General features: G+C 47.8%; 1 protein-coding gene across 10 annotated transcripts in view; it reads left to right on the top strand.

Moving 5' to 3' along the window:
• LOC106605768 (protein tweety homolog 1-like) overlaps nt 1–17,994 on the top strand; it is a 57,232-nt gene that overhangs the window by 35,667 nt on the left and 3,571 nt on the right. For 6 of the 10 annotated variants that reach the window (XM_045699740.1, XM_045699748.1, XM_045699743.1 and 3 more), the window contains 6 exons: nt 12,567–12,642; nt 12,784–12,839; nt 13,137–13,229; nt 13,348–13,440; nt 13,534–13,673; nt 15,259–15,426. In XM_045699740.1, coding sequence (XP_045555696.1) covers nt 12,567–12,642; nt 12,784–12,839; nt 13,137–13,229; nt 13,348–13,440; nt 13,534–13,673; nt 15,259–15,426 — 626 coding nt within the window. The remainder of the gene's footprint in view (nt 1–12,566; nt 12,643–12,783; nt 12,840–13,136; nt 13,230–13,347; nt 13,441–13,533; nt 13,674–15,258; nt 15,427–17,994) is intronic. The other 4 variants (XM_045699768.1, XM_045699777.1, XM_045699779.1 and 1 more) reach the window with 1 other exon arrangement.

A 17,994-nucleotide genomic window follows, 5' to 3' on the forward strand; every position in this document is an offset into this window, starting at 1 on the left:
GACAGTAGGTCTATGCAGCATGGAGAGGGACAGTAGGTCTATGCAGCATGGAGAGGGACAGTAGGTCTATGCAGCATGGAGAGGGACAGTAGGTCTATGCAGCATGGAGAGGGACAGTAGGTCTATTCAGCGTGAGAGGGACAGTAGATCTATGCAGCATGGAGAGGGACAGTAGGTCTATGCAGCATGGAGAGGGACAGTAGGTCTATGCAGCATGGAGAGGGACAGTAGGTCTATGCAGCATGGAGAGGGACAGTAGGTCTATGCAGCATGGAGAGGGACAGTAGGTCTATGCTGCATGGAGAGGGACAGTAGGTCTATGCAGCATGGAGAGGGACAGTAGGTCTATGCAGCATGGAGAGGGACAGTAGGTCTATGCAGCATGGAGAGGGACAGTAGATCTATGCAGCATGGAGAGGGACAGTAGGTCTATACAGTATGGACAGGGACAGTAGGTCTATAAGGCATGGAAAGGGACAGTTTGTCTATACAGCATGGAAAAGGACAGTTTGTCTATACTGCATGGAAAGGGACAGTTGGTCTATACTGCATATAAAGGGACAGGTGGTCTTTTCAGCATGGAAAGGTTCAATAGGTCTATACAGCATGGAAAGGTTCAGTAGGTCTATACAGCATGGAGAGGGACACTAGGTCTATACAGCATGGAGAGGGACAGTAGGTCTATACAACATGGAGAGGGACAGTAGGTCTATTCAACGTAGAGAGAGACAGTAGATCTATGCAGCATGGAGAGGGACAGTAGGTCTATGCAGCATGGAGAGGGACAGTAGGTCTATGCAGCATGGAGAGGGACAGTAGGTCTATGCAGCATGGAGAGGGACAGTAGGTCTATGCTGCATGGAGAGGGACAGTAGGTCTATGCAGCATGGAGAGGGACAGTAGATCTATTCAACATGGAGAGGGACAGTAGGTCTATGCAGCATGGAGAGGGACAGTAGGTCTATGCAGCATGGAGAGGGACAGTAGGTCTATGCAGCATGGAGAGGGACAGTAGGTCTATGCTGCATGGAGAGGGACAGTAGGTCTATGCAGCATGGAGAGGGACAGTAGGTCTATTCAACGTAGAGAGAGACAGTAGATCTATGCAACATGGAGAGGGACAGTAGGTCTATGCAGCATGGAGAGGGACAGTAGGTCTATGCAGCATGGAGAGGGACAGTAGGTCTATGCAGCATGGAGAGGGACAGTAGGTCTATGCAGCATGGAGAGGGACAGTAGGTCTATGCTGCATGGAGAGGGACAGTAGGTCTATGCAGCATGGAGAGGGACAGTAGGTCTATGCTGCATGGAGAGGGACAGTAGGTCTATGCAGCATGGAGAGGGACAGTAGGTCTATGCAGCATGGAGAGGGACAGTAGGTCTATACAGTATGGAGAGGGACAGTAGGTCTATACAGTATGGAGAGGGACAGTAGGTCTATACAGTATGGAGAGGGACAGTAGGTCTATACAGTATGGAGAGGGACAGTAGGTCTATTCAGTATGGAGAGGGACAGTAGGTCTATACAGTATGGAGAGGGACAGTAGGTCTATACAGTATGGAGAGGGACAGTAGGTCTATACAGTATGGAGAGGGACAGTAGGTCTATACAGTATGGAGAGGGACAGTAGGTCTATACAGTATGGAGAGGGACAGTAGATCTATTCAACGTAGAGAGAGAAAGTAGATCTATGCAACATGGAGAGGGACAGTAGATCTATGCAGCATGGAGAGGGACAGTAGGTCTATGCTGCATGGAGAGGGACAGTAGGTCTATGCAGCATGGAGAGGGACAGTAGATCTATGCAGCATGGAGAGGGACAGTAGGTCTATACAGTATGGACAGGGACAGTAGGTCTGTACAGTATGGAGAGGGACAGTAGGTCCGTAGCAGAATGGAGAGGGACAGTAGGTCTATACAGTATGGAGAGGGACAGTAGGTCCGTACAGAATGGAGAGGGACAGTAGGTCCGTACAGCATGGAGAGGGTTAGTAGGTCTATACAGTATGGAGAGGGACAGTAGGTCTATACAGTATGGAGAGGGACAGTAGGTCTATACAGTATGGAGAGGGACAGTAGGTCTATACAGTATGGAGAGGGACAGTAGGTCTATACAGTATGGAGAGGGACAGTAGGTCTATACAGTATGGAGAGGGACAGTAGGTCTATACAGTATGGAGAGGGACAGTAGGTCTATACAGTATGGAGAGGGACAGTAGGTCTATACAGTATGGAGAGGGACAGTAGGTCTATACAGTATGGAGAGGGACAGTAGGTCTATAAGGCATGGAAAGGGACAGTTTGTCTATACAGCATGGAAAAGGACAGTTTGTCTATACTGCATGGAAAGGGACAGTTGGTCTATACTGCATATAAAGGGACAGTTGGTCTTTTCGGCATGGAAAGGTTCAATAGGTCTATACAGCATGGAAAGGTTCAGTAGGTCTATACAGCATGGAGAGGGACACTAGGTCTATACAGCATGGAGAGGGACAGTAGATCTATACAACATGGAGAGGGACAGTAGATCTATTCAACGTAGAGAGAGACAGTAGATCTATGCAACATGGAGAGGGACAGTAGGTCTATACAGTATGGAGAGGGACAGTAGGTCTATGCAGCATGGAGAGGGACAGTAGGTCTATGCTGCATGGAGAGGGACAGTAGGTCTATGCAGCATGGAGAGGGACAGTAGATCTATGCAGCATGGAGAGGGACAGTAGGTCTATACAGTATGGACAGGGACAGTAGGTCTATACAGTATGGAGAGGGACAGTAGGTCCGTACAGAATGGAGAGGGACAGTAGGTCTATACAGTATGGAGAGGGACAGTAGGTCCGTACAGAATGGAGAGGGACAGTAGGTCTATACAGTATGGAGAGGGACAGTAGGTCTATACAGAATGGAGAGGGACAGTAGGTCTATACAGCATGGAGAGGGAAAGTAGGTCTATACAGTATGGAGAGGGACAGTAGGTCTATACAGTATGGAGAGGGACAGTAGGTCTATTCAGTATGGAGAGGGACAGTAGGTCTATACAGTATGGAGAGGGACAGTAGGTCTATACAGTATGGAGAGGGACAGTAGGTCTATACAGTATGGAGAGGGACAGTAGGTCTATACAGTATGGAGAGGGACAGTAGGTCTATAAGGCATGGAAAGGGACAGTTTGTCTATACAGCATGGAAAAGGACAGTTTGTCTATACTGCATGGAAAGGGACAGTTGGTCTATACTGCATATAAAGGGACAGTTGGTCTTTTCAGCATGGAAAGGTTCAATAGGTCTATACAGCATGGAAAGGTTCAGTAGGTCTATACAGCATGGAGAGGGACAGTAGGTCTATACAGCATGGAGAGGGACAGTAGATCTATACAACATGGAGAGGGACAGTAGATCTATTCAACGTAGAGAGAGACAGTAGATCTATGCAACATGGAGAGGGACAGTAGGTCTATGCAGCATGGAGAGGGACAGTAGGTCTATGCAGCATGGAGAGGGACAGTAGGTCTATGCAGCATGGAGAGGGACAGTAGGTCTATGCAGCATGGAGAGGGACAGTAGATCTATGCAGCATGGAGAGGGACAGTAGGTCTATACAGTATGGACAGGGACAGTAGGTCTGTACAGTATGGAGAGGGACAGTAGGTCCGTACAGAATGGAGAGGGACAGTAGGTCTATACAGTATGGAGAGGGACAGTAGGTCCGTACAGAATGGAGAGGGACAGTAGGCCCGTACAGCATGGAGAGGGTTAGTAGGTCTATACAGTATGGAGAGGGACAGTAGGTCTATACAGTATGGAGAGGGACAGTAGGTCTATACAGTATGGAGAGGGACAGTAGGTCTATACAGTATGGAGAGGGACAGTAGGTCTATACAGTATGGAGAGGGACAGTAGGTCTATTCAGTATGGAGAGGGACAGTAGGTCTATACAGTATGGAGAGGGACAGTAGGTCTATACAGTATGGAGAGGGACAGTAGGTCTATACAGTATGGAGAGGGACAGTAGGTCTATACAGTATGGAGAGGGACAGTAGGTCTATACAGTATGGAGAGGGACAGTAGGTCTATAAGGCATGGAAAGGGACAGTTTGTCTATACAGCATGGAAAAGGACAGTTTGTCTATACTGCATGGAAAGGGACAGTTGGTCTATACTGCATATAAAGGGACAGTTGGTCTTTTCAGCATGGAAAGGTTCAATAGGTCTGTACAGCATGGAAAGGTTCAGTAGGTCTATACAGCATGGAGAGGGACACTAGGTCTATACAGCATGGAGAGGGACAGTAGATCTATACAACATGGAGAGGGACAGTAGGTCTATTCAACGTAGAGAGAGACAGTAGATCTATGCAACATGGAGAGGGACAGTAGGTCTATACAGTATGGAGAGGGACAGTAGGTCTATGCAGCATGGAGAGGGACAGTAGGTCTATGCTGCATGGAGAGGGACAGTAGGTCTATGCAGCATGGAGAGGGACAGTAGGTCTATGCAGCATGGAGAGGGACAGTAGGTCTATACAGTATGGACAGGGACAGTAGGTCTATACAGCATGGAGAGGGACAGTAGGTCCGTACAGAATGGAGAGGGACAGTAGGTCTATACAGCATGGAGAGGGACAGTAGGTCCGTACAGAATGGAGAGGGACAGTAGGCCCGTACAGCATGGAGAGGGTTAGTAGGTCTATACAGTATGGAGAGGGACAGTAGGTCTATACAGCATGGAGAGGGACAGTAGGTCTATACAGTATGGAGAGGGACAGTAGGTCTATACAGTATGGAGAGGGACAGTAGGTCTATACAGTATGGAGAGGGACAGTAGGTCTATACAGTATGGAGAGGGACAGTAGGTCTATACAGTATGGAGAGGGACAGTAGGTCTATACAGTATGGAGAGGGACAGTAGGTCTATACAGTATGGAGAGGGACAGTAGGTCTATACAGTATGGAGAGGGACAGTAGGTCTATAAGGCATGGAAAGGGACAGTATGTCTATACAGCATGGAAAAGGACAGTTTGTCTATACAGCATGGAAAGGGACAGTTGGTCTATACTGCATATAAAGGGACAGTTGGTCTTTTCAGCATGGAAAGGTTCAATAGGTCTGTACAGCATGGAAAGGTTCAGTAGGTCTATACAGCATGGAGAGGGACACTAGGTCTATACAGCATGGAGAGGGACAGTAGATCTATACAACATGGAGAGGGACAGTAGATCTATTCAACGTAGAGAGAGACAGTAGATCTATGCAACATGGAGAGGGACAGTAGGTCTATGCAGCATGGAGAGGGACAGTAGGTCTATGCTGCATGGAGAGGGACAGTAGGTCTATGCAGCATGGAGAGGGACAGTAGGTCTATGCTGCATGGAGAGGGACAGTAGGTCTATGTAGCATGGAGAGGGACAGTAGATCAATGCAGCATGGAGAGGGACAGTAGGTCTATACAGTATGGACAGGGACAGTAGGTCTGTACAGTATGGAGAGGGACAGTAGGTCCGTACAGAATGGAGAGGGACAGTAGGTCTATACAGTATGGAGAGGGACAGTAGGTCCGTACAGAATGGAGAGGGACAGTAGGCCCGTACAGCATGGAGAGGGTTAGTAGGTCTATACAGTATGGAGAGGGACAGTAGGTCTATACAGTATGGAGAGGGACAGTAGGTCTATACAGTATGGAGAGGGACAGTAGGTCTATACAGTATGGAGAGGGACAGTAGGTCTATACAGTATGGAGAGGGACAGTAGGTCTATACAGTATGGAGAGGGACAGTAGGTCTATACAGTATGGAGAGGGACAGTAGGTCTATACAGTATGGAGAGGGACAGTAGGTCTATACAGTATGGAGAGGGACAGTAGGTCTATACAGTATGGAGAGGGACAGTAGGTCTATACAGTATGGAGAGGGACAGTAGGTCTATACAGCATGGAAAAGGACAGTTTGTCTATACTGCATGGAAAGGGACAGTTGGTCTATACTGCATATAAAGGGACAGTTGGTCTTTTCAGCATGGAAAGGTTCAATAGGTCTATACAGCATGGAAAGGTTCAGTAGGTCTATACAGCATGGAGAGGGACACTAGGTCTATACAGCATGGAGAGGGACAGTAGATCTATACAACATGGAGAGGGACAGTAGATCTATTCAACGTAGAGAGAGACAGTAGATCTATGCAACATGGAGAGGGACAGTAGGTCTATGCAGCATGGAGAGGGACAGTAGGTCTATGCAGCATGGAGAGGGACAGTAGGTCTATGCAGCATGGAGAGGGACAGTAGGTCTATGCAGCATGGAGAGGGACAGTAGGTCTATGCAGCATGGAGAGGGACAGTAGATCTATTCAACATGGAGAGGGACAGTAGGTCTATGCAGCATGGAGAGGTACAGTAGGTCTATGCAGCATGGAGAGGGACAGTAGGTCTATGCAGCATGGAGAGGGACAGTAGGTCTATGCAGCATGGAGAGGGACAGTAGGTCTATGCAGCATGGAGAGGGACAGTAGATCTATTCAACGTAGAGAGAGACAGTAGATCTATGCAACATGGAGAGGGACAGTAGATCTATGCAGCATGGAGAGGGACAGTAGGTCTATGCAGCATGGAGAGGGACAGTAGGTCTATGCAGCATGGAGAGGGACAGTAGGTCTATGCAGCATGGAGAGGGACAGTAGGTCTATGCTGCATGGAGAGGGACAGTAGGTCTATGCAGCATGGAGAGGGACAGTAGGTCTATGCTGCATGGAGAGGGACAGTAGGTCTATGCAGCATGGAGAGGGACAGTAGGTCTATACAGTATGGACAGGGACAGTAGGTCTATACAGTATGGAGAGGGACAGTAGGTCCGTACAGAATGGAGAGGGACAGTAGGTCTATACAGTATGGAGAGGGACAGTAGGTCCGTACAGAATGGAGAGGGACAGTAGGCCCGTACAGCATGGAGAGGGTTAGTAGGTCTATACAGTATGGAGAGGGTTAGTAGGTCTATACAGTATGGAGAGGGACAGTAGGTCTATACAGTATGGAGAGGGACAGTAGGTCTATACAGTATGGAGAGGGACAGTAGGTCTATACAGTATGGAGAGGGACAGTAGGTCTATACAGTATGGAGAGGGACAGTAGGTCTATACAGTATGGAGAGGGACAGTAGGTCTATAAGGCATGGAAAGGGACAGTTTGTCTATACAGCATGGAAAAGGACAGTTTGTCTATACTGCATGGAAAGGGACAGTTGGTCTATACTGCATATAAAGGGACTGTTGGTCTTTTCAGCATGGAAAGGTTCAATAGGTCTATACAGCATGGAAAGGTTCAGTAGGTCTATACAGCATGGAGAGGGACACTAGGTCTATACAGCATGGAGAGGGACAGTAGATCTATACAACATGGAGAGGGACAGTAGATCTATTCAACGTAGAGAGAGACAGTAGATCTATGCAACATGGAGAGGGACAGTAGGTCTATGCAGCATGGAGAGGGACAGTAGGTCTATGCAGCATGGAGAGGGACAGTAGGTCTATGCAGCATGGAGAGGGACAGTAGGTCTATGCTGCATGGAGAGGGACAGTAGGTCTATGCAGCATGGAGAGGTACAGTAGATCTATTCAACATGGAGAGGGACAGTAGGTCTATGCAGCATGGAGAGGGACAGTAGGTCTATGCAGCATGGAGAGGGACAGTAGGTCTATGCAGCATGGAGAGGGACAGTAGGTCTATGCTGCATGGAGAGGGACAGTAGGTCTATGCAGCATGGAGAGGGACAGTAGGTCTATGCAGCATGGAGAGGGACAGTAGGTCTATGCAGCATGGAGAGGGACAGTAGGTCTATGCAGCATGGAGAGGGACAGTAGGTCTATACAGTATGGACAGGGACAGTAGGTCTATACAGTATGGAGAGGGACAGTAGGTCCGTACAGAATGGAGAGGGACAGTAGGTCTATACAGTATGGAGAGGGACAGTAGGTCCGTACAGAATGGAGAGGGACAGTAGGCCCGTACAGCATGGAGAGGGTTAGTAGGTCTATACAGTATGGAGAGGGACAGTAGGTCTATACAGTATGGAGAGGGACAGTAGGTCTATACAGTATGGAGAGGGACAGTAGGTCTATACAGTATGGAGAGGGACAGTAGGTCTATACAGTATGGAGAGGGACAGTAGGTCTATACAGTATGGAGAGGGACAGTAGGTCTATACAGTATGGAGAGGGACAGTAGGTCTATACAGTATGGAGAGGGACAGTAGATCTATTCAACGTAGAGAGAGACAGTAGATCTATGCAACATGGAGAGGGACAGTAGATCTATGCAGCATGGAGAGGGACAGTAGGTCTATGCAGCATGGAGAGGGACAGTAGATCTATGCAGCATGGAGAGGGACAGTAGGTCTATACAGTATGGACAGGGACAGTAGGTCTATACAGTATGGAGAGGGACAGTAGGTCCGTACAGAATGGAGAGGGACAGTAGGTCTATACAGTATGGAGAGGGACAGTAGGTCCGTACAGAATGGAGAGGGACAGTAGGCCCGTACAGCATGGAGAGGGTTAGTAGGTCTATACAGTATGGAGAGGGTTAGTAGGTCTATACAGTATGGAGAGGGACAGTAGGTCTATACAGTATGGAGAGGGACAGTAGGTCTATACAGTATGGAGAGGGACAGTAGGTCTATACAGTATGGAGAGGGACAGTAGGTCTATACAGTATGGAGAGGGACAGTAGGTCTATACAGTATGGAGAGGGACAGTAGGTCTATAAGGCATGGAAAGGGACAGTTTGTCTATACAGCATGGAAAAGGACAGTTTGTCTATACTGCATGGAAAGGGACAGTTGGTCTATACTGCATATAAAGGGACAGTTGGTCTTTTCAGCATGGAAAGGTTCAATAGGTCTATACAGCATGGAAAGGTTCAGTAGGTCTATACAGCATGGAGAGGGACACTAGGTCTATACAGCATGGAGAGGGACAGTAGATCTATACAACATGGAGAGGGACAGTAGATCTATTCAACGTAGAGAGAGACAGTAGATCTATGCAACATGGAGAGGGACAGTAGGTCTATGCAGCATGGAGAGGGACAGTAGGTCTATGCAGCATGGAGAGGGACAGTAGGTCTATGCAGCATGGAGAGGGACAGTAGGTCTATGCTGCATGGAGAGGGACAGTAGGTCTATGCAGCATGGAGAGGTACAGTAGATCTATTCAACATGGAGAGGGACAGTAGGTCTATGCAGCATGGAGAGGGACAGTAGGTCTATGCAGCATGGAGAGGGACAGTAGGTCTATGCAGCATGGAGAGGGACAGTAGGTCTATGCTGCATGGAGAGGGACAGTAGGTCTATGCAGCATGGAGAGGGACAGTAGGTCTATGCTGCATGGAGAGGGACAGTAGGTCTATGCAGCATGGAGAGGGACAGTAGATCTATTCAACGTAGAGAGAGACAGTAGATCTATGCAACATGGAGAGAGACAGTAGATCTATGCAGCATGGAGAGGGACAGTAGGTCTATGCAGCATGGAGAGGGACAGTAGGTCTATGCAGCATGGAGAGGGACAGTAGGTCTATGCAGCATGGAGAGGGACAGTAGGTCTATGCTGCATGGAGAGGGACAGTAGGTCTATGCAGCATGGAGAGGGACAGTAGGTCTATGCAGCATGGAGAGGGACAGTAGGTCTATGCAGCATGGAGAGGGACAGTAGATCTATGCAGCATGGAGAGGGACAGTAGGTCTATACAGTATGGACAGGGACAGTAGGTCTATACAGTATGGAGAGGGACAGTAGGTCCGTACAGAATGGAGAGGGACAGTAGGTCTATACAGTATGGAGAGGGACAGTAGGTCCGTACAGAATGGAGAGGGACAGTAGGCCCGTACAGCATGGAGAGGGTTAGTAGGTCTATACAGTATGGAGAGGGACAGTAGGTCTATACAGTATGGAGAGGGACAGTAGGTCTATACAGTATGGAGAGGGACAGTAGGTCTATACAGTATGGAGAGGGACAGTAGGTCTATACAGTATGGAGAGGGACAGTAGGTCTATACAGTATGGAGAGGGACAGTAGGTCTATACAGTATGGAGAGGGACAGTAGGTCTATACAGTATGGAGATGGACAGTAGGTCTATACAGTATGGAGAGGGACAGTAGGTCTATACAGTATGGAGAGGGACAGTAGGTCTATACAGTATGGAGAGGGACAGTAGGTCTATAAGGCATGGAAAGGGACAGTTTGTCTATACAGCATGGAAAAGGACAGTTTGTCTATACTGCATGGAAAGGGACAGTTGGTCTATACTGCATATAAAGGGACAGTTGGTCTTTTCAGCATGGAAAGGTTCAATAGGTCTATACAGCATGGAAAGGTTCAGTAGGTCTATACAGCATGGAGAGGGACACTAGGTCTATACAGCATGGAGAGGGACAGTAGATCTATACAACATGGAGAGGGACAGTAGATCTATTCAACGTAGAGAGAGACAGTAGATCTATGCAACATGGAGAGGGACAGTAGGTCTATGCAGCATGGAGAGGGACAGTAGGTCTATGCAGCATGGAGAGGGACAGTAGGTCTATGCAGCATGGAGAGGGACAGTAGGTCTATGCAGCATGGAGAGGGACAGTAGGTCTATGCAGCATGGAGAGGGACAGTAGGTCTATGCAGCATGGAGAGGTACAGTAGGTCTATGCAGCATGGAGAGGGACAGTAGGTCTATGCAGCATGGAGAGGGACAGTAGGTCTATGCAGCATGGAGAGGGACAGTAGGTCTATGCAGCATGGAGAGGGACAGTAGGTCTATGCAGCATGGAGAGGGACAGTAGGTCTATGCAGCATGGAGAGGGACAGTAGAGGAGAGAGACAGTAGATCTATGCAGCATGGAGAGGGACAGTAGGTCTATGCAGCATGGAGAGGGACAGTAGGTCTATGCAGCATGGAGAGGGACAGTAGGTCTATGCAGCATGGAGAGGGACAGTAGGTCTATGCAGCATGGAGAGGGACAGTAGGTCTATGCAGTATGGAGAGGGACAGTAGGTCTATACAGTATGGAGAGGGACAGTAGGTCTATACAGAATGGAGAGGGACAGTAGGTCTATACAGGATGGAGAGGGACAGTAGGTCTATACAGTATGGAGAGGGACAGTAGGTCTATACAGTATGGAGAGGGACAGTAGGTCTATACAGTATGGAGAGGGACAGTAGGTCTATACAGTATGGAGAGGGACAGTAGGTCTATACAGTATGGAGAGGGACAGTAGGTCTATACAGTATGGAGAGGGACAGTAGGTCTATACAGTATGGAGAGGGACAGTAGGTCTATACAGTATGGAGAGGGACAGTAGGTCTATACAGTATGGAGAGGGACAGTAGGTCTATACAGTATGGAGAGGGACAGTAGGTCTATACAGTATGGAGAGGGACAGTAGGTCTATAAGGCATGGAAAGGGACAGTTTGTCTATACAGCATGGAAAAGGACAGTTTGTCTATACTGCATGGAAAGGGACAGTTGGTCTATACTGCATATAAAGGGACAGTTGGTCTTTTCAGCATGGAAAGGTTCAATAGGTCTATACAGCATGGAAAGGTTCAGTAGGTCTATACAGCATGGAGAGGGACACTAGGTCTATACAGCATGGAGAGGGACAGTAGATCTATACAACATGGAGAGGGACAGTAGATCTATTCAACGTAGAGAGAGACAGTAGATCTATGCAACATGGAGAGGGACAGTAGGTCTATGCAGCATGGAGAGGGACAGTAGGTCTATGCAGCATGGAGAGGGACAGTAGGTCTATGCAGCATGGAGAGGGACAGTAGGTCTATGCAGCATGGAGAGGGACAGTAGGTCTATGCAGCATGGAGAGGGACAGTAGGTCTATTCAGCATGGAGAGGGACAGTAGGTCTATGCAGCATGGAGAGGGACAGTAGGTCTATGCAGCATGGAGAGGGACAGTAGGTCTATGCAGCATGGAGAGGGACAGTAGGTCTATGCAGCATGGAGAGGGACAGTAGGTCTATGCAGCATGGAGAGGGACAGTAGGTCTATGCAGCATGGAGAGGGACAGTAGATCTATTCAACATGGAGAGGGACAGTAGGTCTATGCAGCATGGAGAGGGACAGTAGGTCTATGCAGCATGGAGAGGGACAGTAGGTCTATGCAGCATGGAGAGGGACAGTAGGTCTATGCAGCATGGAGAGGGACAGTAGGTCTATGCAGCATGGAGAGGGACAGTAGGTCTATGCTGCATGGAGAGGGACAGTAGGTCTATGCAGCATGGAGAGGGACAGTAGATCTATGCAGCATGGAGAGGGACAGTAGGTCTATGCAGCATGGAGAGGGACAGTAGATCTATGCTGCATGTGATTCACTCAGTAAGTCAATAGAGCAGGCAGTGGGCCACGTGTTGCAGTCAGATATCTGTGTCATTCAGTCAGTGTGTCTCTGTTAACTTTTCCCTTATGATCTCTCCCTCAATTTCTCTCCCCCTTCACCTCTCTCTCTTTCTATGTCTTTCTTTCTATATCCCACTCTACCTCTCTTCCCCCTCTACCTCTCTCTGCATCTCCAGGCTGTCAGTGACTTCTGTACAGATCCCAACACGTTTGTGCTCAACTCCACCCACTTCAACTCTGGGACCAGCTCAGGTACAGTAGTGCATCGCTGCACACTAACAAAGAGTCTCTGATCATTTCATTCATATAGCCATTCATTTTGATGCTGAAATGCCCTGACACACTGTATTCATTGCTGATTGATGGTCTGCTGCTGTCCTCTGTCCTATCCAGACGTGTTGGATTATTACCTGACCTGCAGCAGACGTATGAACAGCCCATTCCAGCAGGTAGGAACTGTTCTCTGTAGATGCTGTGTCTCACGTAGTGGTGTTAGGGGATCAGGGTTTCAATAACACATGGACTCTTCTGAGTGCCCTGAAATGAGTGGGCTGGACCAATGTAAATATATGGGGGTTAGTATTATTTCTGGGCAGCTCTATAATTCCAACCCTGGTGGCACTGATATAAGACAGTAAGTAAACTTGTATTTTCTGATAGGTACTGATCAGGATGTTTATAGATTATACAGTTTTAGCATGATGATGCTAAGCTAAGCAATATTTTCAATGACCTGTTGTCTGCAGCTGCTGACCCAGTCACAGAGGGCCCTTTCCAGCATCCACACACACCTATCCAGCCTGGACCGGAATGCTCTCCCACAGGTCCCCAAGGCAGAGGTACGTCACACTGGGCCAGGGTGCAACCTATGACACAAAATGGCTGTCAAATATATAAAGCACAGTGACATGTTTATGAAACTAAGTGTGATATTATCCTTACCTATTGTCGTTGTAGAAGTCACTCAGGGAGGTTCAGCAGATTCTCAATGCCACAGAGGGCAACTTTCACCAGCTAGTGGCTCTACTCAGCTGTCGAGGTCTCAACAAGGTAGGCCTAGTGTTTAACATGGGGTGTAATGGGCTCTGGTGTGTTCTTGCTGTTTTCTCAAGTCTTTTTGCTCTTTCTGTCTCTGTTTCTTAGGATTATATTGACTCTTTGAAAGGCCTGTGCTATGACGGGATGGAGGGATTGCTCTACCTCTCCCTCTACTCTTTCCTTTCGGCTCTGGCCTTCACTGCCATCCTCTGTTCCCTGCCCGGCGCCTGGAGAAGCTTCCCCAGGTGTGTGTCTGTGTGTGTCTGTGTGTGTGTGTGTGTGTGTGTGTGTGTGTGTGTGTGTGTGTGTGTGTGTGTGTGTGTGTGTGTGTGTGTGTGTGTGTGTGTGTGTGTGTGTGTGTGTGTGTGTGTGTGCGCGCGCGTGAGAACGAGATATGTTATTGATGTCATAATGTTGTTGCTGAAGTTTTCTACATCATAGTTGAACATTTCCTCTGAACATGCTCAGCAGTAAGGTAAGGTTGTACTATATTGAGGTGCATCTCTAGGTGTGGGTTGACGTACTGGATGGATATGTAGTTCACTACTGTACCTCCAGGTCTGTCAGAGCTTCTGTCTGTCTGTAGTAAACAGCTTCCAACTGTGTCACAGCCAGAAACATGAAGGGAAAAAAGATTCAGGGATCAACAAGGGGATTATTTTTTTCTATTTGCGAATATCGATGTCAAATTAACAGGAGGTCTGTATTCCAAAGGACATTGCTGAATGCACCATCACAAACCCATTAATTTAACAGATAAAAAAAATATATATACAGTACTGTGCAAAAGTTTTAGGCAGGTGTGAAGAAATGCTGTTAAAGTAAGAATGCTTAAAAAAAAATAGACATGTTTAATAGTTTATATTTATCAATTAACAAAATGCAAAGTGAGCGAACAGAAGAAAAATCTACATCAAATCAATATTTGGGGTGACCACCCTTTGCCTTCAAAACAGCATCAATTCTTCTAGGTACACTTGTACACAGTTTTTGAAGGAACTCGGCAGGTAGGTTGGCCCAAACATCTGGAGAACTAACCACAGTTCTGTGGGTTTAGGCAGCTTCAGGTGCTTCTCTCTCTTCATGTAATCCCAGACAGACTCAATGATGTTGAGATCAGGGCTCTGTGCCATCACTTCCAGGACTCCCTGTTCTTCTTTACGCTGAAGATAGTTCTTAATGACTTTCGCTGTACGTTTGGAGTTGTTGTCATGCTGCAGATTAAATTTGGGGCCAATCAGATGCCTTCCAGATGGTATTGCATGATGGATAAGTATCTGCCTGTACTTCTCAGTATTGAGGAGACCATTAATTCTGACCAAATCCCCAACATTTGCAGAAATGAATTGATGATCATTAGCACCTGTTTAGTATAATTGTTTAATCATACACCTGACTATATGCCTACAAAATCCCTGACTTTGTGCAAGTGTTCCTACAAGAATTGATACTGTTTTGAAGGCAAAGGGTGGTCACACCAAATATGGATTTGATTTAGATTTTTCTTCTGTTCACTCACATTGCATTTTGCTTATTGATAAATATAATCTATTACCATGTCTATTTTTGAAAGCATTCTTACTTTACAGCATTTTTTCACACCTGCCTAAAACTTTTACACAGTACTATATACTACTATTTTACAACAATTGTTTTTTGTTTTCTTGTACAGTAGGGTAAAAGTACACCGATGTTGTGTCTGTCTTCCACACATGAAGAGTGTGTTCCGTATCTGTTCCATAGGATTTAAAGGTTCAAACAAAGTGTTACCAAAACCCCTAATTGTTGTTCTCATGAGTTCTCCTCTCCCCTCTCTCCGACGGGCGACAGTGATTCCGAGGAGTATGAAGACTCGGACAGCGAGAGCGAGGACCCCTTCACTTCCCATCAGGCATGTAGACAGCCGGCCGTGGGGTCTCAGCGAGGGGCCTTGCCCCCCTTCTATAATTACCAGGGGGCCGGGTGGACTCCTCCCTTTTCTAGTGCGCCACCCCTCCCGTGAGTAACACAGACACACAGACACACAGACAGACAGACAGACAGAGTTGCCTCAGAGAGACCCCCCGGGAATAAGAGGAAGTTTCCCCCAGTCACTGATCTAAGGTCAGTTTTTTACTATAGTGGCTGAGGATGAAGACTTGGGGGAGGGTAAGCTGATCCTAGATCTGATCCTTGGTGTAACTTCAACTCGAAGCTCCCAATTGAAGCCAACAAGATTAGGACACTCATATAGGCCCAGTATAGAGTAGTGGAGTGTGCATGAACACACACAGACCTACTGACTAAGTCTGCTATGTTAACGAGCAAAAGTAAAGGATAGGCACAAAACAGAGACACACAGAGGTTTTAGATGCACAGCTTGAAAAGACACACATATTTACTTTACCACACCCTGTAATGTCAGCATACATGAACACACATGGCAAACGTTTGACATTGGGAATACATTGGATATAGTTCTACCTCACACCCACCCATACATGTACAGTGATGGAGTAGTCAGATTCACTCTGCCTCCATATAGACACATACGGATCGCTTCATCAGGGGAATCAAACACACGCAACGCAGACAGACACACAGACAGGTCCACTGTGGACTGCAGGGTAGGCAGAGAAACAGACACACAGACAGGTCCACTGTGGACTGCAGGGTAGACAGAGAAACAGACACACAGACAGGGCTACTGTGGACTGCAGGGTAGGCAGAGAAACAGACACACAGACAGGTCTACTGTGGACTGCAGGGTAGGCAGAGAAACAGACACACAGACAGGTCTGCTGTGGACTGCAGGGTAGGCAGAGAAACAGACACACAGACAGGTCTACTGTGGACTGCAGGGTAGGCAGAGAAACAGACACACAGACAGGTCTACTGTGGACTGCAGGGTAGACAGAGAAACAGACACACAGACAGGGCTACTGTGGACTGCAGGGTAGGCAGAGAAACAGACACACAGACAGGTCTACTGTGGACTGCAGGGTAGGCAGAGAAACAGACACACAGACAGGTCTGCTGTGGACTGCAGGGTAGGCAGAGAAACAGACACACAGACAGGTCTGCTGTGGACTGCAGGGTAGGCAGAGAAACAGACACACAGACAGGTCTACTGTGGACTGCAGGGTAGGCAGAGAAACAGACACACAGACAGGTCTGCTGTGGACTGCAGGGTAGACAGAGAAACAGACACACAGACAGGTCCGCTGTGGACTGCAGGGTAGGCAGAGAAACAGACACACAGACAGGTCCACTGTGGACTGCAGGGTAGGCAGAAAAACAGACACACAGACAGGTCCACTGTGGACTGCAGGGTAGGCAGAAAAACAGACACACAGACAGGTCCACTGTGGACTGCAGGGTAGGCAGAGAAACAGACACACAGACAGGTCCACTGTGGACTGCAGGGTAGGCAGAGAAACAGACACACAGACAGGTCCACTGTGGACTGCAGGGTAGACAGAGAAACAGACACACAGACAGGTCCACTGTGGACTGCAGGGTAGGCAGAGAAACAGACACACAGACAGATCCACTGTGGACTGCAGGGTAGGCAGAGAAACAGACACACAGACAGGTCTGCTGTGGACTGCAGGGTAGACAGAGAAACAGACACACAGACAGGTCTGCTGTGGACTGCAGGGTAGGCAGAGAAACAGACACACAGACAGGTCTACTGTGGACTGCAGGGTAGGCAGAGAAACAGACACACAGACAGGTCTACTGTGGACTGCAGGGTAGGCAGAGAAACAGACACACAGACAGGTCTGCTGTGGACTGCAGGGTAGGCAGAGAAACAGACACACAGACAGGTCTGCTGTGGACTGCAGGGTAGGCAGAGAAACAGACACACAGACAGGTCCACTGTGGACTGCAGGGTAGGCAGAGAAACAGACACACAGACAGGTCTGCTGTGGACTGCAGGGTAGGCAGAGAAACAGACACAACTCCAGAAGTCTGTCTTTCTGTGTGTCTGTCTATCGGTCTGTCGCGCCTTCCAAGACAGACATAGACCGGTCCGATCGATCACTCGCAGATCTTGAGTGTGTTTCAAATGACACCCTATTCACCATATAGTGCACTACTTTGGGCCAAGTGTCCGAAAGTAGTGCACTATATGGGGAATAGGGTATCATTTGAGACACAGGCCTTAATACTGCGGAGATATGAGGCTCAAGTTGACCTAGGTAAAACTCCATCACTCCCACCCACCATCCACACTGTGGTGTCCAAGTCTCATGTTATCAAGTCTCTCAAATTACTCTCACCTCTCTCTCTTTCCGTCTCTGTCCTTTATTATTTCTTTATCACTCTCTCACTCTCTCTCTGTCTTTCTCTTCCTCTCTTTCACTCTCTTTCTATACTTTGCAAGTCCAGTTAATGCCCTAAGAAGTGTACTTTCCTACGTTATGCCTTAGCATGTAGAACATAACTAAATGCCAAGTCCAGTTGTTGTATTCAGGTGCTGTAAACACTGATCGTCAGTGGCCCTAGCCTAGATCTAATAGTAACAGTATCATGACCAAACTGCCCAGAGTAAAGTAACTCAGATTCCAGGTACCCAATAAC

The sequence above is a fragment of the Salmo salar genome, chromosome ssa02, assembly GCF_905237065.1.
Source record: "Salmo salar chromosome ssa02, Ssal_v3.1, whole genome shotgun sequence".
Taxonomy (NCBI): Eukaryota; Metazoa; Chordata; class Actinopteri; order Salmoniformes; family Salmonidae; genus Salmo; species Salmo salar.